At 39.6% G+C, this 25,096-nt stretch overlaps 1 protein-coding gene across 1 annotated transcript in view; it reads left to right on the top strand.

Moving 5' to 3' along the window:
- The window catches only part of SLC9A3 (solute carrier family 9 member A3), a 128,992-nt gene extending 117,792 nt beyond the window's left edge, over positions 1-11,200 (top strand). Inside the window, exons 11-16 of the mRNA XM_051969787.1 lie at positions 5,563-5,678; positions 6,448-6,577; positions 7,557-7,733; positions 8,427-8,499; positions 9,681-9,794; positions 10,953-11,200. Coding sequence (XP_051825747.1) covers positions 5,563-5,678; positions 6,448-6,577; positions 7,557-7,733; positions 8,427-8,499; positions 9,681-9,794; positions 10,953-11,200 — 858 coding nt within the window. The remainder of the gene's footprint in view (positions 1-5,562; positions 5,679-6,447; positions 6,578-7,556; positions 7,734-8,426; positions 8,500-9,680; positions 9,795-10,952) is intronic.
- Positions 11,201-25,096: the final 13,896 nt, after the last annotated feature.

Below are 25,096 nucleotides of genomic sequence, written 5' to 3'. Positions count from 1 at the left end.
TGAGCCATTATCTCCCTCTCTGCAATTTACATATGACTCTGTCCTATTCTCTGAGACCAATGGAAAGAAGTCTTCCCTTCTCTATAAAAGAGAGGTTAGAGCTTTTGAGTTTAGGCTATTAGACAGGAAAGACATAATCCAAATCATGGCAACTTCTCTGGCTGAAGATATTCCTTTGCAAATAGCACCTTATAGAATTTTTTATCATCATGTAGCATTTTATAATACTTTTATGTGTATGTATATATAGATATGTATTATTATTATTATTATTATTATTATTATTATTATTATTATTATTATATATCACTCTCTGTTTTGCCAACTCTCCTATCATATGTGCTGTCTCCTTAACTAACAGCCTTCTTGACTTCAGCAAAATGAAAAGTGTTCATTTATTGATTAATTTTGGGGGAATAATTGTATCTATTTGTATATTCTCACAAGCCTCTTTTCACTTTCAGTACATTTATATTTATCAAAAATAAAACTTATAAGTTGCTATCTTTGGAATGAACCCAGCAATAGCATGAACATTTTGCCAAATGGGGCAAGTGAAGAGAACATAAATAAATGAATCCAGCTCTAATTATAGCCCAGCACCATGAAGTAAAAGAACATTCTCATGACCATCATACATGATATATATACCCTGAACTCTTTACTCCTTTGATTATTTGGCCCTATTTGAAAGTCATTTTGTGTTTGTTAGTGAAAGATATGATCCAAGGACCAAAAAAAAATCATTTCTCTGATTACCTAGATCATCTGGAATTGCACCAGACAGGGTTAAAACCAATAAAGCCACATAGGCAACATTGTTTCATCATTCTAGGGCAAGGGGTAAGTTCTCCTTTATATGGAAGGAACAGAAAACTAGTTGCAGGATAACATCCATATATCAAGAGCTTGGAAGACTCCAAAGAAAGAGGGAGTGAGGAGGGGAAGAGAGAGAAAAAAGGAGAGAGGAGAACAGAGAGAGAGAGATAGAAAGAGAGAGAGAGACTGGGAAGGGAGCAGGGGGAAGGGGGAGACAGACAGACAGAGCTATTCAGAAGACCACAGTAGCCTAGGTATGAGGCAATGAGGATGTACAGTGACTACATTGTTGGAAATGGGAGTGGAAATGAAATGGTGACTTTTAGGACAGATATGATCTATTTACTTGGAGGTTTATAATTAAGGGTGACTCCAAAAATAAGCCATAATATAAGAGGTTACTTTGGGCTTTCTCCTGGAAAATAAGCATACCTTTAATGACCATGTGACCTTATAACACCGCAATTTATAGAACAATTTATAAACGTATTTTTGTTGGTTTAACAACATTCTGTTTGACAGGCCCAAAGTGTCATATACTAACAAGTAGCTGTATATATCTCTAATATGTAGTCCATAGGACATGTATAAATGTGGTTAATACTCACTGAAACTTTAGTCTAATTTATTGAAAACTGGTTTAAATGAAATTGCTATATAATCTGGAAAAAAATGCATTTTTTCAAATATTCTAAAATTCTTTTTTTACAATAGTAGATAGTGGCATTTCTTCAAAGCCAGGAAAATCTAAACACAGATCACCCTGCTTTTGACAGAACTGACTGTGTGAGATCCTGGACAAATGACTTAACCTCTCACTGTTCCAGCAGCTTTGTAAAACTGTAAATTGCTACAAACATGTCAACCTGCACTTGGTAAAAGGAGTTTCCTCACCATGGAGTTCCTTGTATCAATGACCCATGTCTTGTCCTGTCTCTAATAAAGTATTAAGCTGATAGAGATCCTACTTCCTAATGGGCACATTTATTGGTATCCTTCTAAAGGGCTTATAAACTCTTAAGCAAGGTAGACATTTTCCTTGCTGTCTTATTTATATTACTGATTCCCAATTCTTTTTTTCATGGAAATCATAAATAGAAAGTTATAGTGAAAGGATTTAGAGCTGAAAAAAGTCCTTATTATAGAATCTAGATCAGCCTCCCTCACTTTTCAGAGAAAGAAACCTATCAAGCGATTATAAAGTCTAGAAAAAATGAGATATTAGTGAGTGGTTTCACTGAATTTATATCAAATTTGCCTTTTTTATTTATCAATATCCATCTAAGCAGCATGGAGAATACTTAGTAATTGTCTTACTTTGAGTCTTCTGAATCTTAGTTCCTAAAGTACTCTTTAGGTTAATACTTGCCCTTTAACTGGAAATACACCAACTCATTTTTGAAGAACAATAGGTGGTGATGGAATCATTATTTGCACTGATTGATGGTGAATTGAAAGAGTCCCTTTCATGGCAATGATTTCTGATTTAATGCAAGGAAGAGACAGACAGGAAAGCAAATTTTCCAGGAACTTTACAACTTCTATTCTTCCTTTAAGAGTAATGCCAACAATACCAGATTATCAGTCTACCATGTGCTGGATGAGACAAGACAAACTAACTTTATAGGGAGCAATATCATTAAAACTTTCTCACTGCATTGAAATCCCCAAAGCTCAGGGGAATCATTGTCATTGTGTAGAGTACTACTTTCCAAATGTGGCCAAACACAACTAGCAAAATTCCACACATGCAGTGCAGAGGAAATGCCAACAACTCAGTCACTGATTCTCTTTAAAAGAACTCTTCTTTTTTCTTGTTGCATGGAGCAGGAAGAAAAGGAAAAAAGTAAGAGAATAATGGCCATTCCAGGTGGTATTAAATTAAAAAGAAAAGAAGGGTAGAATTTGGGACTCAAAACATAAAAAAAAAAATATTAAAAAAACTACTTTAATGTAATGGGGGAGGGGGATAAAATACTATTTTAAATTTTTTTTAAAGATTAAAAAGAAAAACATTTCCCAATTACAAAGCTGGACAAATGGAAGGTAGGCAATGGGAGGTGTAAATGATGACACCATAAAAAGCACACATTAAAATAATAATAACAATAATAGCCAATATTTATATAGCCTATAATGTGCCAGACACTGTGCTAAGTCTTTACAAATATTACCTTATTGGGTCTTCACAAAAACCCTGGGAGGTAGGATGATGTTATTATCCACATTTTACTGGTGAGGAAACAGAGGCAAACAATATACAAATTAAAATAGTTTCTGAAGAAAAAAAAGTTGCTGAAAGGAAAACACTTTTTAAACCATTATGCAAGTCTGAGGTGCCATTGCTATCCATTTCATGGTGTGGTCATGAGGCTCAGATAAGATAATGTTCTTAAAAGTGATTCAAAAACTCTAAATAACCCTAAAAAGTGAGGGAATATTAACAGAATTATTTTGAGTGGAATGCCAGGCATTCTCCTTAACATCTTTGGTGTTCACTATCACACTCTTTATCTACCTGTTAAAAGGTACTAAAATTAACACCATGGAAAAGATAATAAATTCTGGTCATCATATGCCCTTTTGTGAAACTTGTGACCCACTCAGATTAATCTCAAAAGAGGACAGTAAATCCTACCACATGGCACTGGGTGCTATTAAATCCCTGCTCTTCCTCCAGGGCTCACGTGGCTCTCAGATTATGAGAATCCTCAGGAACACTCTGCACTATCAAAGGTCACAATTATTAAGGATCAAAGCCGATGCTGTTCCTTTACAATGACTGTGGTTATCTTCCAGTGAAAAACATGCCCCACAGCACGGAGCCTTGGTCCTGGGTGCCCTTTACTCACAGTGGGAAGTGGCTGGCAGCAAGTAAAGCATAATAGAAAGGGCACTAGATCTGGGGCCAGAGGGCGGACTCAAGTTTTAATTACCACTTCCTACCCATGGCATGTTAGGCAAGTCATTCAAAGATTCCTTTTCAAAAGCGGGAGAGGTGGATAAGATGATTTCTAAGATGCCTGTTGGCTCTTGAATATGTCCTGCACTCTTGTGACTGTGGTCCCTAATACAAATATTTTTTTTTAATAAAGCAGCATGAGTATGGAGCTGCTGTTGGAAACCTAAAGAGATTTATGAACCAATCTGTGGGAATTATGTTTCTGAGCAAGAATTCAAGTCTATGGAATCGTGTTTTGTCCTGGAGAGCGGCTGCCAAGAGGGGAGGGGAAGGTAGTTGCTAGATAGTACTAAAAAATATCTAAGGCTCCTACAGTCAGCACTGCACAAAAACTTTCACCCATCACCAAGGCAAAGATATTTAGTCTGTACTCCTCACCTTCCACATCTCCATGAAAGTGCATTTTTGTGACTTCTTTTCCTTTTGTGTGTAGCCCTTAATGGTCATTTTAGCCTGAATCCATAAGAACAAAACCATCAAAACTTGGGCAATATGAGCACATAACATTACCTTTCTCCTTTTTGTATCCCAACTCAGTCTACCAAACTCTAACCCCACTTTCCTTTTGATGGTCTTATGAATAGCTATTAAATATTTAAGAGAAACTTTGTGAAGAAGCCAAGATTTGCTCATATAACTTGATAGTATAGTTCTAGTTGTAAATGAGAGGTGGCATTTAATATATATTTTAAATGTACATTTAATACCAAAGACAATACAATATACTCAATAATATTTTTTTAAGAACTTAAAATGAACTTGGACTTTCCCCGCTCCCCCCAGTTTCTTTCTATAGATAATTATTAACTGTCTAGCTGGTTAGTTCAAGCAGCCTGTTTAAGAATCTTAAACACTTTGAAATATAATACAGCTTCTGTATTAGTTTAGCTCTCTCTGTCTGTCTGTCTGTCTCTCTCTCTCTCTCTCTCTCTCTCACACACACACATACACACACACACACACACACACACACACACACACACACACACTTTCTGTGTCAATACTGTTGGTTTTCTCTGATCCACCTGAAATACTTCGAATGTCAACTTCCCCAGATGAAAAGTCAGTCAAAGAATGAAAGAATCTCAGAGTTTGGTTCACCCCTGACCAAGAATCCCATCTATCTCTCCAACAAGTGATTATCCAGTTCTTCTTGAAGGCCTTGGGGGGAGAGAGGAATAGCCATTGTCCATGGGGCAGCTCACCCTGTTTCTTGATCATTTTCATTGTTAGGGAGCCCTTTCTTCAAACCAAGCTAGAATCTGCCTTACTGCATCTTCTAACCATTATTTCCACTTTGATACAATAATAATATATAGAATTTTAAGGTTGATGAAGCTTTTCCCTCACAACTCCATGAAGCAAGTTGTAATAAGAAATTTTATCCACACTTTAAAGGAAGCAGCTGGGACATGGTGACTTTTACCTAGCCACACAATAATTGAGGAAGCATTGGTACTGGATCTCATCCCCATGACTCCTAGCCAGAATTCCAAGCTATTTCCATACTGATTCCCATCCTGGAAGCTGGAAATTGTATGGCAGGAAGATTCATTTCTTCTTTGGACTTACAGATATGCTGTACCTGTCATTCAGGACTTTTATTAGATTAGCCTTTCACTCCCAGAAGGATGATTGGGTAGGCTGAAAGGAGAGAGTAGTGAGCTTATAAATCATTGGTCCTCATTAATGAGGAATCAAGGCTGATTTCCAATCCCATAATCAATATTAGACACTGCTCAGTTTAACTAACATGAAATATTTCTCCATATCCATAACAGGGAGAGAGAAGAGGGTCTCTGGCATTTATCCGTTCACCCAGTACTGACAACATTGTCAATGTGGACTTCAGCACCCCTCGTCCATCTACCGTAGAAGCCTCAGTCTCTTATTTATTGTAAGTATTTCATTCATTGGATTTTCCTTCAGTAGAAAATATGTCAAATAGATGAGTGTCTGTGCACATATGTAGAAGGAACTGTGAATGTATATGACAGGAGCATCCCATGCCTGTTCTCTCCCATACCTCTCCCTAACTTTGTGAGTGACCCCAAATAGGAAAGAGTCCTTGTCCCTTGGTGACTAATGCTCTTTTGGAACCTGTGATAATAACCACTCTCAGTAGATAGATCAGTGAGTGCCTCCATCACATGTTTAGTCATGGGCTAAGGAATTGCATCATGTTTCTGGAAAAGGGAAGAAGGGAAATAGGGGAAAAGCTTCATCAGTCCTATCTCCTTCCTTTTATGCAAAACTTTGTTTTATTGGTCAATCAAGTCAAACTGTATTTGTCTTCCCATTACTACAAGATAATAAAGTAAAACAAGATCATTTAGGAGGCAAGTGTCAAAGACAGCAGTGGAAGTGTCTGAATTCATCATCAGAAGCATTTACTGCTCCTGGAGCATGTTATATTAAAGCCAGAAAGAACTGGAGACAATGACCCTTTCCTTTCCTTTTCTAAGTGGAGAAACTAGGCCTAGGGACTGACTTGGTAAAAGGAGTCAGTTGCAGCATTTTTCTGCCCAAGAATTAAGAAGGAACATAGCTTGATCTGAAAGAATTGTGACTTAGGCCCTGGCACAGTCATGTTCCTTAGATTGTGGCAGTCATACTTATTTGTAGTTGAGAAATGATACATTTTGTTTCTTTCTTTCCTATTTCAGGAGAGAAAATGTCAGCACTGTTTGCCTAGACATGCAGGCTTTGGAGCAGAGGAGAAAGAGTATTCGGGATACAGAAGACACTGTCACTCACCATACTTTGCAACAGTACCTCTATAAACCCAGACAAGAGGTAAATGGTTACTGTACATGCCATTACCAGAGTTTTTATTAGTGTTGATACTTTGGACTTCTTTGATAAGCTAAAGACAAACAAATTAATAAGACTATTCAGCATAACTCCTCTCAAACCAGGGAGCAAGCTGACATCAAGGTGTACCTTCCCTTCCCCTTCCAACATATCTGCAAATGGGACTTCAATGAACATACCTAGAATCTAAATTCCCCCTTTCTCACTCTACCCCAAAGCAGGTAGAATGAGCTAGGAGGGGATTGGGAACTGTCAGGAAAAGAGCTGGTGAGCTCACTTTGCCATCACTGTCCAGCATAGGTGACCCCATGAGCAAGAAGAGGATTTTGCTTTATTAAAACCCTGCTTCCTTTCTGCAGCCACACTGGCAAGAACTGAGCACATGATTTAGCATCTGTGGGCCTTCTTCTAAATTGGGTTGGGAAGGTCCAAAGAATGAATGATTTGTGAGGACCAATGATTGGCCTCTAAAAAAAAGTTCCTGGGTTTTGCTATGTCATTCTTTTGCTTGTGCAAAAGTCAATGAGTGAAGTCAGGAGGACCTGAGTTCAAATCTGATCTCAGACACTTAACACTTCCTGGCTGTGTGACCCTGGGCAAGTCACTTAATCTCAATTGCCTCAGCAAAAAAAAAAAAAAAAAAAAAATCAATGAGATAGTACAGTATTCCATCAAGCACAACAGTTTTGCTTTTTTTTTTCCTCCCTGAAATAATAAATTACAAAACTAAAGGTCCTCATCTCCAGAGTAGAATTATTGAAGGGCTCTGAGTAGACAGCAGATCAGAGGTGATGAGGAATGAAAGCTCTAGTGTTGATTGTTGGGGAGAATTTAGTTAAACCCATGAAGTACCTTCGGGTTCATAAGTAATCCAAAGCTCTCCAAGCCGTGTGCATGACTTGAGTGCAGCTTAATTACCTGTTCCTTTATTGCTTTATTTGTTTCCCTTTGCTTTCTGTAGTACAAACATCTCTACAGCCGGCATGAGTTAACGTCAAATGAAGATGAAAAACAAGACAAAGAAATTTTCCATAGAACAATGAGGAAGCGCTTAGAGTCTTTTAAATCTACCAAACTTGGAATAAACCAAACCAAAAAGACTGCCAAACTCTACAAGAGAGAACGTGGCCAAAAGAGGGTAAGGAACATAGCTATATCTAGGACCATGTTCAAGGCAAAATACACATGGGGTATGTGGGGATAGCACTTTCATACTGTTTCCTGAAAACAATTCATTAGGAGGTGGTTGTATCTTGGACCCCATTCAAGGGAATTTAGTTACTGAAGTTAGTTAGTTACTTATAATAATTTAGTTAATTAATAAAGTAGTTTCACCTCAGGCGGGCAGTCACTTGGCATGGACCCTGAAGAGAACACTGGAATGAGATGCAGGTTGACAAAGTTGAAAGAATGCTGAACGTGGAGCGTGGAAGGTCTGGCTTTGAATCCTACCCCCAACACTTACCAGCTATGTGGCCATGAGCAAGGTGTTTAACCTCTCTGAGCTTCCCATTACATCATTTGTAAAGTGGAAACACTAATATTTATAGAGTTTACCTCATAGAATGGTTGCAAGGATCAAATGAGATTGCACATGAAAACTTTAAAGTGCCATACACATGTTAGTTACTATTGTTATTATTACTATGATCATCTTTTGATTGTTGTCAAGATCAATCTTATAACATATCTAAAGTGCTTAGAAGCCATAAAACTTGAAGAAAACCTCCATGCTTATAACAAAGTTCTATGCATTTAGTGCAGTGGTTTACTGAAGCAACAGGGATGTCTCTGATAAACTCTGAACTGTTCATCCATTTTTGTTTTACAGAGAAACAGTAGCATACCAAATGGAAAAATACCAATGGAAAGCCCAACTCATGATTTTGCTTTTAAAGAGAAAGGTAATTGTTTAATTGATTACATTGTCCTTTATTCAAAATCTATGACTGTTTTTGGCAGATCCACCCACTGCCAGATGTGAGAAAGGAGATGGGACAGGAAGAGGACAATGCTGCTTGAGAGGCTCCCTCTCTCAGCAAGCAAACCAGCTCCCTTGTACATTTCCCCATGAGGGATACCAGAGTCCATAACAAAACTTTCCCTAACTCTAACATGAACAGGTTCCTCCTAAGTTCTCAGGACTGATAAGATAGGGAGCTGGGGGCATGGTAGGGTGGACCCAGGAGCCATGTGCAAATCCTTCCAAATCCAGCTCATACCCCAACCTCATCATCCCTGGGCTGGAAGATCTGTAGGCTTACAAGAATGAGAACCAGGAAAAGCAAGGAGCAGTGTTTTCCTTCTTTAATGCTAATCTCCCCTTGGATTCTGCCCTGGTGGCTACCTGTGGCTTGGAGGGGACTCTAGATTCTTAAAGGCCATCTCCAGCAGAACAGTGATTCTCATACAAGACTGAAAACAATGTCTGTCTTCCAGGAATCCACTTCTACTCAGAAAGTCTCGTTATCAAAAGATTGGCCACTGGGTGGTGGCTACTGCAACCCATAAAGCATCGCCTAATATTAGAGTCACAATCCCCATTGGTCAAAGAAGTACCCTTGAGACCATGGACCCTTGAAGCACAGAAGTAATGGTGTTCTTCCACTTCTCAGCAGATACAGAATGTTTCAGTTATTCCCTTTTTTCATGTTATAGTCTCCTCTGTTTTCCTAATCTCTTTTTTCCCCTAAGATTTCTCAACTCTGACCTTCCCCAAACATCCAAAATATAGACAGATAGGGACCCACAGAATAAGTAGATGGTGTTTGAGAAAAGATCGTTGGAGTTCTTTTTTGTCTCTTATTCAATCCTCAATCCAAAGCCAGTTCCTGTCCCTGTTCAATGTTACCATATGACTCACTGATTGTTACCTTTGGAAACCACTCTGGTTAAGATTGTTTCTGGAACATGAGTGTGTAATAGTTATTAATCTCTAGGATGGGGACTCAAGATGCACAAACTTTCCTTGGGAAGTGGTATTTGCCTCTGAATATTGTCCTGAATCGCTACCAGCTTCATGATCCTATGTTTCTGGAATGCAAAATTTTGTCCATAGTTTTGTATTTTTTTTTCCTTCCTTTAGAACTGGAATTTTCAGACCCTGAAGAGACTAATGAGTATGAATCTGAGCAGATGAGTGGTGGAATTGAATTTCTAGCCAGTGTTACTCAAGATACAGCCACAGATTCAACCACAGGTAAGGAGAAAAATAAAGGTATTTCCGTCCCATGAGAAGGGAATCACTCAGGGGAAGAAATACCCATGGAAAAGGTTACAGTACAGAGATTGGAAACAGTCTCTGTTTTTCAAAATGCTTTACAAATAGTGAAATTGCTTAGGAGCTATGTTTTGAATGATGTCCTTGCCTCAAATTTAAGTTGCTTGGCCACATGATAAAGAAAACCCCAAATCATGAGTATGAGAAAAACATTAGGTATGATATAATGAGAGTAAATGGTATGAGGAGGAATGGGAATGGGAAGCATGGCAAGGCAGGGAGTAGGTGAATGTATGTACATGTGTCTATTTTGATACCCAAGAAATGATGGTCCATCAGAGTTTACACTCCATATACAAGCACAAATTTCAACACTTTTATGGCACGGTAGATGATCTTCAGGAGTTGTTATGGCCAGAGAATTCACCAACCTAGTGATGAGTGTCTCTGAACTTGTTAGTCTGGTATTTTGATGACAAAATCCACCATAGGCCTTGGCACCTTGATAAAATCTGTCAAAACTTGTATTCTACTGGCCTAGCCATGGAGAAGCTAGGGTCATTGCCATGCCATAATGAGTCATTAGAAGGAAATTTTTATGGTAGGTATTTCTTTACTATATGTATGACTGTGTATTTCAATGCTTTGATTTTTGTGTGTATATGTATATGTGTATAAAATGTATAGTTATACTTATTAAGAGAATAATTTCTTATTAAATAGCCTTATTTTATCTGAGATCATTTGAGAATCATAAAATTAGATTAGGGATTGGATCATCCTTGATTTTAAATAGTTCCATTTAAGAGATACATTAAAATATGGCTCAATAAGTGTCAAGAGAATTATACATAGAATGATTTCAGTCCATGTCATATGGAGCTGAAGATTCATCTATCTAGTCAATGTAATATATCTCTCTATTTGCAAGTGGCCCTTTTCTTTTCAAGGAGTACCTGCCATGAGGCAAATAAATCAAGAGCTGTTGACAAGGCACATTCTAAACTTAACTATAACCAGCTTCAACGGACTGTGCTTCCTTCAGGACCGACATAGCTCCTACCCCCTGCCAGGCAGACTGGCAGCTGCTGTGACTCTCCATCACTGACGTGAACTCCCATTGCCCTTCTTTCCTAGGAATTGATAACCCTGTTTTTTCAACGGAAGAGGACCAGAGCATCTTTACAAAGGTGCCGCCATGGTTGTCTTCTGAGGAGACAGTGGTGCCATCACAAAGGGCTCGCGTGCAGATTCCCTACTCTCCCAGCAACTTCAGACGTCTCACGCCAATCCGGCTCAGCACTAAGTCAGTCGATTCCTTTTTGCTAGCTGACAGTCCAGAGGAGCGGCCTCGGTCTTTCCTTCCAGAATCTACACATATGTAATTTTTTCTTAATGCAATCTTCATTTTTTTAAACTCATCTCTTCTGTTATTATTACCTAACCAATACTTTGATCTCTTTCCTCCTCAGATGAATTTTCTCTCTTAATGTCCCTGTGTTTCCCACTTTTATTCTTTCTCTCTCTTGTGGTCTGAAGCTGCACTTTGGCTGGTGATGGAGGCATGTTGTATTCATTCCTACAGAAACCATACCTGGTGCCTCCTTGATGGAGGTTCTGCCTTTCTTAGTCAATTCCATAGATACAGACTGATTTGAAGATTTCCCGGTGCCACTTAGATAGTGGTTTTCTGATTATTGTGTAAATATGCTTCCTCATTTATGTCACTTTTATTTGCTCTACCTATGATTTGTTTCTTTGATAGCAAACTTTACTAAAACATGTTTTAAAATGAAACTAAGGTTTTGCCATAGTTGATGACTTTTCATTGAAAGCTTTTCAGCCCTTAAGATAGAGCTGTGCCTTCAGATCTAAAGGTAAAGGGAGATGAGCTAGGATGAGGAATTAGGAAGGAAAGATAGTTGTGGCTCCAAGGGGAAAAAAGGATCTTGGTTTTTGTTTTTGTTTTTGTTTTTGTTTTTGTTTTTGTTTTTTTCATCTAAGGCATAAGATACTATGGGCATTTGAAGGGTTTATGTAAGCAACAGCAGGTCCCAATTCAACTCTGATATAAGAGCTACTAATTTACTAAAGGAATAAAACAATAAAATTCAATAAGATCAGAAACCCCAATGTGATTATGTTTCCCAAGTGGATTAGTAAACTTAGGAATCACAATTCCCAAGCAGTCAAGTATGGCTTTCTTAAGCTATGGCTGGTGACCTCATCCAGAAGTGGGTGGCTCTGCTTCCTGGGTGTCCCTTTGCCAAAAAGGGAGAAGCAGAGATAATCAATACTATGGAGAAAACCAGAGGGTGCACTGCACTTAATAGCGCACTTACTACTCTCTGTTGGATTGAGGCTTTGAGAGGATTTGGGGATTTCTTGCTCTTTATTTTGGGATTGTAGCAGCTTTATTAGGATTTCTATACCAGTAGGACATCACCATTTAGGAAGGCTAAGCCTAGAGCCATGAACTAATGAACCTTTAGGTCAGTTGCCCTAAGAAGAGTGGATAGAAACCAGTGTCAGGTGTCTCCCAACTCCAACCTTAGAGGTTGTACCCCCTCAGAACTTGTACAAGAAACCGGCACTGGGCTGATTTTTCATGCTTAGAAATTAAAGAAAAACGCTTTAAAAATTATAAGGACACTTACAGCTACATATTGTATTTTTCTTTCTTTTCCCAGTCCCTGAGAAATGATACAAGAAAGTATCAATCTGTGAAGCAGCAGGGAATAGTCCTGTAAAAAAAGAATGGGACTGAGGCAGGATGAAATGAAAGAGCTGGAAGTCGTAAGTTTCTCACTTCCAGTTTAGTTAAACCTACTTTCTTCCTAACCAGTGACAATTAAAAAATTAACAAATTAATCAATGAATGAATGAATGAAATAAAGAAATAGGTAGGTAAATAAGTAAGAAATGAAAAACAAAACAGAAAACTACAAGGAAAACGTCAATACTCTTGAGTTCTCCTGCTGTACTATTTGTACTTTGTTTATCAATGTTGGCATTGAAGCCAAATTCTCCCTGCCTTAAATGTTGGTCTTGGTTTCTCTTGCCAAGACCATTGAGGTGGGTCTAGAAATATGGAAAAACCTCATATTTTCAGGAGGCAACTCCAAGGAATAGCATTTTTAATAAAAAGTTTTAGATTTGGAGAAAGAGGAAATTTAATTATTACTCGTGACACAGATAGCAAGTGCTAGACTTTTAAAAATACATATATTTTGGAAATTGGATTTTAATATAATTTGTTTCCTTTGTAATGGTCTGCATTTTATTTTATACATTTGAAGGCATTTTTCTGAGACGGGGTTCATAGTTTTCACTGGAGTTGAAGGGCTCCATGATGCAAAAAAAGAAAAGAAAAAGTTAAGAATCTTTGATTTAAAAACTCTTGCTGAATTTAAACATCAAATAAAATCTTTCCCCAAGGGATGGTAAAATTCTGATTCTGGTTAAGTTCATGTCGGTTTGTAAAGAAACTGAAACAGAAACAAGATGATTTTTTCTCTCCTCTCCTATAGTTTGACGAAGGGGACTGTGAAGTAAATAATCAGTCTCAGCTAGTTCTCTCCTCCCTTTTGGAGAGTTCACTGGTTATTATCAGGCCAATTTAGGTGATTTCTATAAAAAAAGCTGGGCCTTTTCCATTAGTAGTAGCCTGGAATTGGAAACAGTTGGTAAACAATGGAAAAATCACCTTTTTCAAGCTTTTCTGTCCTGGGTGATCAGGCAATGGTGTGATGGGGTCTCCCTCTTTTTCACAAGAAGCATTTTGCTGCTGGCCCTGATTAGCTTTTGGCCCACTTCTTCTCCCAGAATTGGATGGCTTTCCCCCTCCTCCCCTCCCCCCCACTCCCCGACTATCTGGCAGCCAAGTAGCCCATTTCCAAGCAAGACATAATTGCTTCTCCCTCTCCCCATAAAACCTCCCTTTTGCAGGGTGATACTTGCAAGTTTCAACCTGATTAGGTGAGGTCGTCTTGCTTTCTGAGCACATACCTTTGAAGAGAATTAAGGGCTAAGTAGAACCAAGAGAATTTTAACTTCAGGGCAAAAGCCATAGGATGAAGGGCTGGCTCCTTTCCTCCTGCACACCACCCACCACACCCCAACCCCCAATTTCCCAGGGTTCTACTCTAGGTCAGAAGCTTTCTGGTCAGAACCCTATTTGTATATCAAGATGTTGTTGTTTTTACCCTTGGGCAGGAGCCCATAATAAGTGCAAATCATCAGCCATAAAAGGGAAAGGTACATGGTACTGTTTCTAGAAGTTCAAACATCAATTGAGCATCCACCCAAGCAGTTACCCTGCCACCCTGTCACAGAATTCATTTGGTACCTACTGTATACAAGGCACTGTGCCAGGCCCAGAGTATAAGGATGAATAAGTTGTAGCACCCCACCCCAGCACTTAATAAAAATAATTTGCACAGGTAAAAGACAGCTCAAGAGGAATGCTAAAATCTTAGTCAATAGATATCTTCCTTAGTTAACTTCAAAGAGGTCAGTTTGGACACCATAAAGCTTTTGAACAAAAATTTGAGAAGAGGTGCCCTTCTGAGCTATAGTCCCTTTCTATAAGGAGGGCCTTCCAAGGAAGGAAGTGCTAAAAAGGATATTCAGTCAGAATAAATGAATAAAAAGTGTTTATTTAGTGTTTACCACATGCCAGTCTCTACGTTAAGTGCTGTGAATATCGTTCTATTCGCAAGGAGCTCATATTTTTAAAAGGAGGCAGCAAATATAGAGGAGGGATAGACAGTGAAGAATCATGTGTGTCAAACCTCTTCTCTGTGGGCGCTTCCCGAGGCTCTGTCCTGAGACCCCTCATCTTTTCCCTCCTCACTATCTCATGGGGCAAGCTCCTGGATTCCCCGGTCTGCTGTCCGCACTATGCACCTAATTCCAGATCTATATATCTGTCCCTACTCTGATCTGAGCTCCAGTCATACGTAGATACCAATCTGTGTAAAATGGAAATCATTATCTCTCCTGAAACTTTCCCCCTTTCTAAGCTTCCCTGTCACTCTTAAGGGTGCCTTCTTGACTCAGACCTGGACCATTGGGTCATCTTGAAGCCCTCACTCTGTCTCACTAAAGGCCCTTAATCACATGACCTTGACTTTCTCCTGGACACCCCCTTCTCTCCACTCCTTAGCCACCCGGCACCTCTCACCGCCTCTTGTCTGGTGAACCTTCTAACTGGTCTCCCTATCTTTTTTTTTTTTTTTTTTTGAAATAACTTTTTATTGACAGAATGCCTGGGTAATTTTTTATAACATTATCCCTTGCACTCACTTCTGTTCTGACTTTTCCCCTCCCTCCCTTCACCCTCTCCCCCAGATGACAAGCAGTCCTATATATGTTAGATATGTCACAGTATATCCTAGATACAATATATGTTTGCAGAACCGAACAGTTCTCTTGTTGCACAGGGAGAATTGGATTCAGAAAGTATCTCCCTACCTTTTGTTCCCCATCTCCAACCTATTCCCTGCCCAGGTCACCAATGTGATTTTTCTGAAGTTTGACCATATCATCCTCTCTGCAACATAAGCTGCTGGTGACTTCCTATTACCTTCAGAATAAAATAGAAAATCCTCTTGTTGACATTTCAAGCCTTCCTTTTCCAGTCCTTACACCTCCCTGACTGTTCTGGCAATTCCTCCCACACAACTCTCCATCCCTTGTCCCCATACTTTTGCCCTAGCTGTCTCCATAACTGGAATGTTCTTTCCTCTCAACTCCACCCCCTCATTTCTGATACTTCCTTTTGTTTCACATCATGTCACCTGTCAGAATTCTCTCTCAGTTCCTCCACCCCAAGATGCTATGTGTTTCCATATCACACTGCCTTCCACTATCTCTGTATATATCTTGTTTATACCTATTTACACGTTGTCTTTCCCATTAGAATGTCTGCTCTGCAAAAACAGCACTTTGTATCTCTATGTTCCCCAAATAACCTCCTTATAAAGATGAAGAAGGCAGGAGGCTCAGATAAGTAGAATGACCAGTCCATACCACCAGTCTTCTGACTACAAATCCAGTGTTAAATTTCACCTTTGATTTTGATCTTGGACAGGTGTCTTCCTCCTCAAGGCCTCATTTTTTTTTAATCTCTGAAGTTGGAATAATACTCCTTCCCTAAAATCTAGCTGATATTTACGTATATGGTAAGGACCGAATGTATGTAAAGTCTTTTTAAGTCATAAGAAAGCACTATAGAAATGTCAGCTCTTACAGTGACTTGGAAGGCAGGAGACCAGGTTCTAGGCCCCACTCTGCTGCTAATTAGTTGTGTGATTTGTCACTTTTCTAGGCTTCAGTTTTCCTCATGTAAAAAGAACCTGTTGGATTAGGTAAACACAGAGGTCCCTCCCAGCCCTAACAAGCTATAATTTTAACATTTCATTTATTTGTTGATTGATTGTGTCTCTACTTGCTGTCCTAGGTGAAACAGGCTCTGATGTGCCATTGACGGGATACTCTTCTCCAAGAGAAAAACTGCCTTCCTGGAAACCTGACCAAGCCAACCCCACTTCGGGTCCCCCGGAGAAGCCCCTGCTCCTCCTCCCAGCCTGTCTTCAAAGGCCATGGACACAGAATTATTCTTCCCTAGACAATAGAGGAATCAGTACTCTGCCTCCTGCCTCAGAATACACAAAGCCTTATGAAGGAAAGCCGCCTGAGACCAACCCTAAGACTAACTCCGGTCAGAACAATCCCCCTCCTGCGAACCCTGGCTATGGTCCTGAGAACAAGGGGGACTCTGCAAATCCCAAGCAAGATCCACCTACTGTGGGGCTGAAGGAAGATCTGGGTGGCCCTGCCCCCAAGACCCTCCCGGAGAAGAGAACCTTGCTCAACATGCATGCCCACTTGAGGTCAGCAGCAGCAAGGCGAGTTCAGAGTCGGCGGTCATTCCACAGGCCCAAGCCCCTCCGCTACCCCAAGCTGCAGAAGCTAGCTTCTCTCCCTCAGTCTTGTCACATCCTCCCACATTCTCTGGAACAAGAGGAGACACAGCTGTGATCCAATAGAGAGCAGGAAAAAAATTGTCATTGGGCTTAGAAAAAGAGAGGGGTAGTGGGGATTGAATCTGGGGAAATTAGAGCTCTTCATTGAAAAAAAAAAAAAAGGGAACAAATGAAACTCTCAGGTTCACAGATATGTCTGTTTGTCCTACAAGGGCCCTTCTAGCTAGCATTTATCCCTTTCCTCATTAGTAAGAGAGGGAACACAGGACTCTTGGTCCCTATCACTTGCCTAGGACCCAGCTTCAGTCCCAACTTTGTGGGAGCCTGTCTTGTAGGTCCTTCTCAGGGGCTGGGGCAGGGAGGAGCATCACAAGCTTGGGGTCACAGCCATGAACCCCCAAATCACTGCCCTCTTCAGCCAAGGTTGCTGTTGTTGAACTGTGTGGGGTGCTACCCAAGGGGTATTCTGGCTCACAGGGCTTTTAAGCAAAATCCAGCCAATGGAGAAGTTGTGGAGAGGGCAGTGTCCCGGGGGAAGGTAGGAATATGGCAGGGGGAGGGGTCACCTCAGGTTAGATATGAATTAAAGGTGAAGCTGCTGTTCTACACCTGCTCAGGTCTCCTCTGGATGAGATGGATCAGTGCCTTTTCCTCCATGGGAAACTCTTCCAACATAATTTTCCTACTTCCAACTGTTTTGTGTCATTGAATCCTTGACAAACTCACTTCACTTGGGGAACTTGATTCCTCATTATATATAGCAGATTTATCTCAGTTTTGCTGAGACAGAGAAATAGAAAACTACCTGATGCTGAAACAGTCGTGGTCTTCCCAGGTAATTGGTTGTTCCCTCTAGTTGGCCTATCTAAAAATTAGACTCAGAGACTTAATTGGTCTCATCTAGGAAACTCCTCAATGAACAGAGTCCTTATCTGCAGTCGTTGCACATGGTGGATTCCTCTGCTGTAATGAATGAGTCAGAAAAAAAGGTTACATTGGACCTGTGGTGTGGGTTATGGTGGGATTTAGCTCATATTCAATGAATAGTTAAATACAAATTTGATTTTTTGTTTTCATTTGAATAATAATAGTTCTCACATCTTTCCTGTCCCTTTCAACAGAAAGATCACTTAGCTGAATCTGAGTGATTGATTATCATTTATAGACTGCCTTTATGCCCTCCCATTGCTGTATGTTTTCTTAATCTTTTTTGCACAGCAACTTAAATCTTACTTCTTCTGCCCCTTTGTATTGCATCATTTAAGTGCCATAATCGATGACTCAGGAAGCAAAAATTCTTAAGTACTGTGGAAAGAGAAGTTGAAAATGTGCATTTATATTTGTAGCTTTTGAAGATCCAGAATATAGCTACTATGGGGATAGGGAATCATAATTGTAATTTATGCCCCATCACATCATCTTAAGTAATCAAGAGGGGCCTTGGTCAGCCAGTTCTTCCCCAGCAAATTCTTTCAGACCCCAAAGCAAGGAACCTTTACAACATATGGTCACTAAGGATCCCCTAGTTGTCCAAAAGAGTTATTATCAGGCTTTCTTGCCCAACAGGTAAATATTTTAAGGGGATTGGCCTAGGGTCCCAAGATCAAGTTCATGTTAGGAATGAGTTACCAAATGAGTGAGTGAGACTGAGCTTACAAGACTTTCCCAAAGGATCCTGAGATTCTTTGGATAAGATGCAATCTTCCTCCCACAAACTGTTGCATATTTTATTTGCTTCAACATAGAACATTTTGACTTAATTATGTCTCTTTGTCTTTTGACACCAAAGTCCCCCACGTCAGTAAACTCAAGTTGAACATTGACTCAGATACAAGATAAAGCTTCTAGGTCTCAAGGAAATCATAGTTCAGCTCCTAGGTTTGCCACTGTGCATATTTAGGCAGGTCTTTGACCTCCCTATCTTGTTTTCTACCAATAAAATAGAAATAAAGCCTTCTGTCTCCTCACCTCCTGGCAGCACCTAAAAGTGAATGATTACACTGAATGACTTTGATAATTTCAGATACTACATAATAACTTATTGTCCAAACATCTCCCTGCTACTGTCCCAAATCGGGAAAAGTAGGAGCTCTGGATTTATATTACCAGTGCTTTAAACTGCTTATTCCCTTCCCCCCACAGTGAATTATTCCTTTTGAGAATACAACAATGAAGAGAAATCCTAGTTATATTTCTGCAAGGGTTCACTGAATACCCCTTATGATGACTATCTTGAGACTGAGGTCTTCAGCCTAAAGAATTTGGGCATCCCTCAGGGTTTGGGGAAGTACTTTTCACAGAGTGGTTCACTTTTCTGAGCTTCCTGGTTTAAGACACCATTAGAATAAAGTCATCATGTAGCTTGTTAACTAACTCAAGAAATGGGAAGGAGAGTCCTGAGCAGTGGAGGGAGTGGGAAGGAGAGATCACTGTGACTAACAATATATGTTTCCTAACACAATAGCACCTAACTACAGAATGACCCTAGGTATGATTTGAAGGCCATTTCCCTCCTGTTCTCATGCTGGTTACAGACCTTATTTAAAAAAAAAAAAACAGTTCTTTTAACACATGATGCCCAACAATCAATTTGACTAAACGCCTTTTTTCTCTTCCAAAAAATTCATTTTATATCGATTTGACTGATTATATGAGTTATTTTTGCGTTGTATAGCTGCCATCATTTTTCCCATGATATCTGAAAAGTGGAAAAAAACTAAATGGGAAAGTGAGGCTGGGACTATGTCAGAAGACTTGCAGGATTAGCTTTCTATGGCAGACCAGAAATTTGCACTACAAGTTTTGACTGAACCTCTCTTTTCTCATTCCCTCCACACCCTTAATGAATAGAGAGAGTCAGTCCTTAAAACAACCTAAGCGAGAATCATCTCATCTCATCTTCAACACATGATTTTGGGAAAAACTGAAAGGGACCAATCTCAGAACAGCTGTGACCCAACTCTAGATGGCTCCTGAAAGGGACTGGGAGAGTTGCTCACTTTTAAGAAAATCTTAACCTTCTCTGGATTTTGTGTTGGTTGATGCCAAGGTAGTCCTGAAAGGAGGAGGAGCAGGGATGAAGAGATGAAGAGTGGGATCATTGTAACAAGAGCCCCCATCCCCTCCATGTAGCAAAGAGAAAGGGAACATTGACCAGTTTGTATACTTAGGAAATGTACTGCTTGTCTCTGATGTTGAACATCTTTTGAACTGAAGTATAAAAGGCTCCTTAGTTCACATCTGAGTCAAGCAGAATTTAAGCAGCATTGTTCAACTTTTGTTTGGGGCACAGGAAATAAGGGATAGACTATAAAGATTATAAGCATGATATAAGCAATCAGTACTCTCAAGCCCTTTTTTCAGGAAAATGAAATTGATAGGTGATCATCTTTGTCTTCTAACTTGTAATTTATCTTTTACCAGCATAAGCTCTCAGGACAGTTAAAGGAAAGGAAAAATTTTGAATAGTTCATGTTTCATGATGTAAACCAGTTTCAGATTTGAATAGCTGAAGACTTCTTGTTTTCATACCCCTACACACATTTATTCCAAATAAAAGAAGAAATTGCCATGAAGAATGGCTCTTTACCAAGATACCTTTTATAATTATGTCACTGGGGGAACAAGATTGATATCCAGTTTATAAGCATATAATTCTTGTTTTTCCTTTTAATATATGGAGTTACTTTGATTCAGGGGACCCATTTTGACACATTCCAATGTGCAATAAAGAGTTGCGTTGTAATGGGGAATCTCTTCTGGTGATCTTTGCATGCTTTCAATGATTCCTTATATTTCCCAACCATCTTTTCAGTCAGCATGATTGCAACAGTGCAGAAATCAAACTAAATGTATTTATCTAAAAGCTTTATTGAAAGGAAGTCTGGTGTTCTTGAGCACTTAAAGATCTCCTCAGGTTAACCTTATGATTAATCAGACCTGTTGAGCAGCAAGGAACCAGCTGGTTTCCAAACATAATTTGACCAAAATAATGGCTTATTCTATGTTGTCAACAAACACAGCCTCCCAGTCTGGCAATATCCTGGGCACTCTGAGAGCAACACTAACTGTTTCAGGCTGTTAATGTGTCACCTAGAAAATCATCATTCTTGTGCACTGGAAAGTCTCCTACTGACCTGAAAGAGTTAATCCATCTTCCAAAGTGCCTACTTAACTGCCTGATTGCAACCTACATGATAGAACTGACATAGCCTTGACCAGATAATCTAAAAAATGAAGCAACCACTTTTTAAAAAATGGCTCACAGCATAGACAATCAAAATTTTCAACCATCTGAACAAACAAGTTGGACTGCAGCAGTCTATCCAATCATTCTCAGTACAAATCAGCTGTTCAGACAGGAAAAAAAGCTCTTTGGTTGTCCTGTCCCAACCATATACTACTGCCTCTGGATGTTGGTTAGCAGAGTTCAGCTGAGACTTGAAAACACATTTGTCTATTGTTTGTTTCACTCATTCAGCAAATAACAATTACTTGAACCTTTTGTTTTTGTTATTTTTTTATTTTATTTGTGGTTTGTCCTTTAGTGGCTGGGCAGAAATTCTCTTTCATCTGTGTTTGTGTGAAAAACAGAGGTTACCCAACAACTGTAGGGAATAGAATTTCCAGATAAGAATATTTTCTATTGAACAAGGAGACCTCATGTCATAGAAGGTGTGATATTTTTCTTCCCTACATTTCACATTCTCAAGAATGAGTTTAGTAGGTTTTTAGTCTATTTACACAGTGTTATGAATCTTATTACTGTAGACATTTGATAAATAGCACATTCTCACCATTTTTATCATTACTGTAAAACGGAATGTAAAAAAAAATTCTTATGAATGTATATTCCTTAGGAAAAAAATGTTAAATAATTTTTATTAGGGGACAATTTAAATTTCCTATTTATTTAATACATATCTTTAGCCTACTTCATTGTACAAAGATAAAGTGCATAAATATAAGTAATCATTGGTTCCTGGTTCTGTATACTTTGTACCCAGTTTAATTTTGTTACAATGTTCAGTATGCTGTGATATGGATCTAATATAGTGAAAAAACAAGAATTTCCTTCATATTGAAATGGAAGCTGAGTTATGAGTTGTTAAGCTGGTTGTATGGAATGTTAATTTACAGATGTGTGATCAAATTGGAACACTGTGTGATCTTAATCACAAATAATTATGTGCCTTAATGAGCCTTTCTCCAGATGCCTTTTGGAGGATTGGCAGATAATTCCTACATAAGGATAAGGCTTCATTTCCATTACATGCTGTAATATTGCTTGATCAATTCTATGAAATATATTTTCAAATCACCTTGTGATGAAATTTGTCTATAAATTATGATTTTTGATGGAATCACATTTTCGTTATCTCAGATATAAAGAAACATATGCAACCACTGCTCAGACATTAAAATTAATTTATTGAAAGTTGCACTTATTTCCTTCCCCTTTTTTTTAAAGGGTTGTTCTTTGTAGCACTTGTGTAATAAAAAGGTGTGGTTGGGAATGAATCTGCTTTGATCTTCCCTGCCATGACCACGACATCAAAGATACGGCCTTTCAGACACAGAGAAGAACTAATCTCCTTAATAAGCTGTGCAGTATATAGATTGACAATGAAACTGACCCGAAAACGTGAAATCGTGCTACAGTGTCACTGCTGAGTGAGACTTCTGGGATCTGCTCCTTTGGGCACGTGAATGAAGCACACGGATCACAAAAGTTCCTGGCAGGGTGGGGACGGGAAAGAGTATGGCAACTGATTTATTCCCATTTGGTTTCCAGGAGCTGGGAAAGCAAGCTGTTTGAATTTTGGGTGGCTCCTCCTTTTCTGCTATCTTCCTCTTCCCTTCCTCAAAAATTCCACTTTTAGAATTAGAACTAATTAGAAGAAACATCTAGAGATCATCTAGGCTAACCCCTCATTTTACAAATGAGGAAATTGATTCGGAAACTGAAGGGAAGCGAGGGAACTTGAAGCCTGTGGTCCCTCATCTGTCTTCCTCCCTGGTCCCTGCCTCGGGATGCTCACACTATCATCCGCCTGTCCAAGAGCACCAAAAACTCTCCCAAAGTAGGCCGTATTGTCGATAAGAATTGATTAAGCGCCTACTTTGCGCCACAAACTCTGCTAAGTGCTGGGCTTCCTAAGGTAAAAAGCGGAAGGGGGAGAGGCAAACGACTATGTACAAAAATTACAAAGGGACGAGGGTCAGGAAAGGCTGTAAATAGGTGGGATGTGACCGGGGGACATGAAGGAAATTTAGGAAGGCCAGAGATGGAAATAAATGAAGAATGCCAGGAACAGAGGCAAGCTAGCTAGTCAAAATACACAGCGAAGTGAGTGTCTTGTTCTGAGAACAGCGTGGAGGTTGCTGGAATTGGGTCACAAGAACGCGCGGTGGGAAGCCAGGTGGAAGAAGCCTGAAAAGGGAGGAGGGCGGCAGGCTGTGAAGGGCTGTAGATAACAAGTTTTATATTTGATCTCGCGGGTGATAAGGAGCCACTGGAGTTTGTTGAATGGGGAGGGAAGGTACGCTACCAGGTCAGACCTCAGTTTTAGGAAGATTGGTTTGACTGCTGAGCGGGGATAGGGAGAGAGCGGAGGCTGCTGACCGCGGCAGTAGTCCTGCAATTGCCGAGAAGACGAGGGTCTGTCCCAAGGTAGTGGGGGGAATGTCAAAGTGAAGAAGGCATAAACAAGTCGAGTTATTTAGGGAGAAATGACTGGACTGGACCTCCTATGGCTGTGAGGGGGGAATGAGGAGCTAAGGATGGCACTCAGGTTGTAAGCCCAGATGACGAGGAGAAAAGTAACACCTACTAGAACAAGGAAATTAGGTAAAAGGGAGGGTTTGGGGGGAATGAGTTCAGTTTTGAACATGCTGGTGTGAGAAGGACATGCAGTTAAAGATGTCCAAAGAAAAACGAGATTAGGGCTAAACATTTTTTTTGGGGGGGCAAGGTAATTGTTAAGTGACTTGCCCAGGGTCACACAGTATCAAGCGTCTAGGATCATATTTGAACTCAGTTCCCCGTGACCTCAAGGTCTGCACACCTAGCTGCCCCTGAATTTGGGGGCTTTGGGAACCATAAGGATAATGATGATAAATGAATCCATGACAGCTGATCAGATAAAGAAAAAATACAAACCTATAATGTAATTGTATAATTATAAAATTATGAATTGTTACAAGTTGTTTTTAAGCAAAAAGTTAATTAAATGATAAGAGGAATGAATTAGAACTAGATAGGACAGCTCTCCCTGAACAGGCAATGGCTCTCACATCTCCATGAGTTTGCTTACAATATTCCCTATGTCATCTTTATCTATTGAATTCCTATTTCTCCTTTAAAGCCCATAGGTCGTTTTCCTCTTTCTCTTCTGTCAATAAGCTCCTAATGAGAAACAACTTCCTCCTCAGACCTCACCAGCATTCTGAGTTTGTAATCTTATGTACTTTAGTTATCTTCATTCAAGTCTTATTCCATTATTAGAGTGTAAAGTCATTATAGACTATGTCGCACCAAGCTCTGTATCTTACCTAGCATCTCACACTTATATATAGCACCATGTAAACAGTCAATGTTAAAGGGATGTTTGTCACTGGACACGATGATCCCTGCACCCAGAAAGCTGAAGAGGGCTAAAGGCACTGTAGTGTCTGCCCTAATTAGGGTACCAATATGGTAAACCCCTAGAGCAGGGGGTCCAACCAGGCTGCCTAGGAGGAACAAACTGACCTGTATTGGAAACAAAGCAGGTCATCAGTCACTAAACAAATATAAGCACCTACTACGTATTGGGGGTAGGCAAAGTACAAAGTACAGAGAATACAAAGAAAGGCAAAAGATGATCTGTTTTCAAAGAGCTCATAGTCCAATGAATAAGCCAATGTGTAAAAATTGATGGCACTAGAATTAAGAGGGATCAGGAAAGGCTTGCTATAGAATATGGGATTTTGACTGGGACTTGAAGGAAGCTAGGAAAATTCAATAAAGATAATTTGAGGAACATTTTCTCTGGGCAAGATAACATTAACAAGGGCATAACCTGCCAATAAAAAGGGTTAATGGATCGCTTCAGTTTCTAGCCAAAGATTTCAGGATAAAGACAACTCATTTTTATAAGGTAAGAACAAAGAATAGAACAGGGGCTGAAGACAATACATAGCAGAGGCATGGCAGACAATACAACTAGTTGAAAGTTGGAAATGGGGGTTAGCAATGGCCTCCTCCTTACCCTGAATGATTAAGTTCACTGTTTGAGTCAATCTTTAAGG

This window comes from Antechinus flavipes, chromosome 1, assembly GCF_016432865.1.
Source record: "Antechinus flavipes isolate AdamAnt ecotype Samford, QLD, Australia chromosome 1, AdamAnt_v2, whole genome shotgun sequence".
NCBI classification, from domain to species: domain Eukaryota; kingdom Metazoa; phylum Chordata; class Mammalia; order Dasyuromorphia; family Dasyuridae; genus Antechinus; species Antechinus flavipes.
Note: the sequence above shows the minus strand (reverse complement) of the source record. Positions and strands in the feature narration are given on the sequence as shown.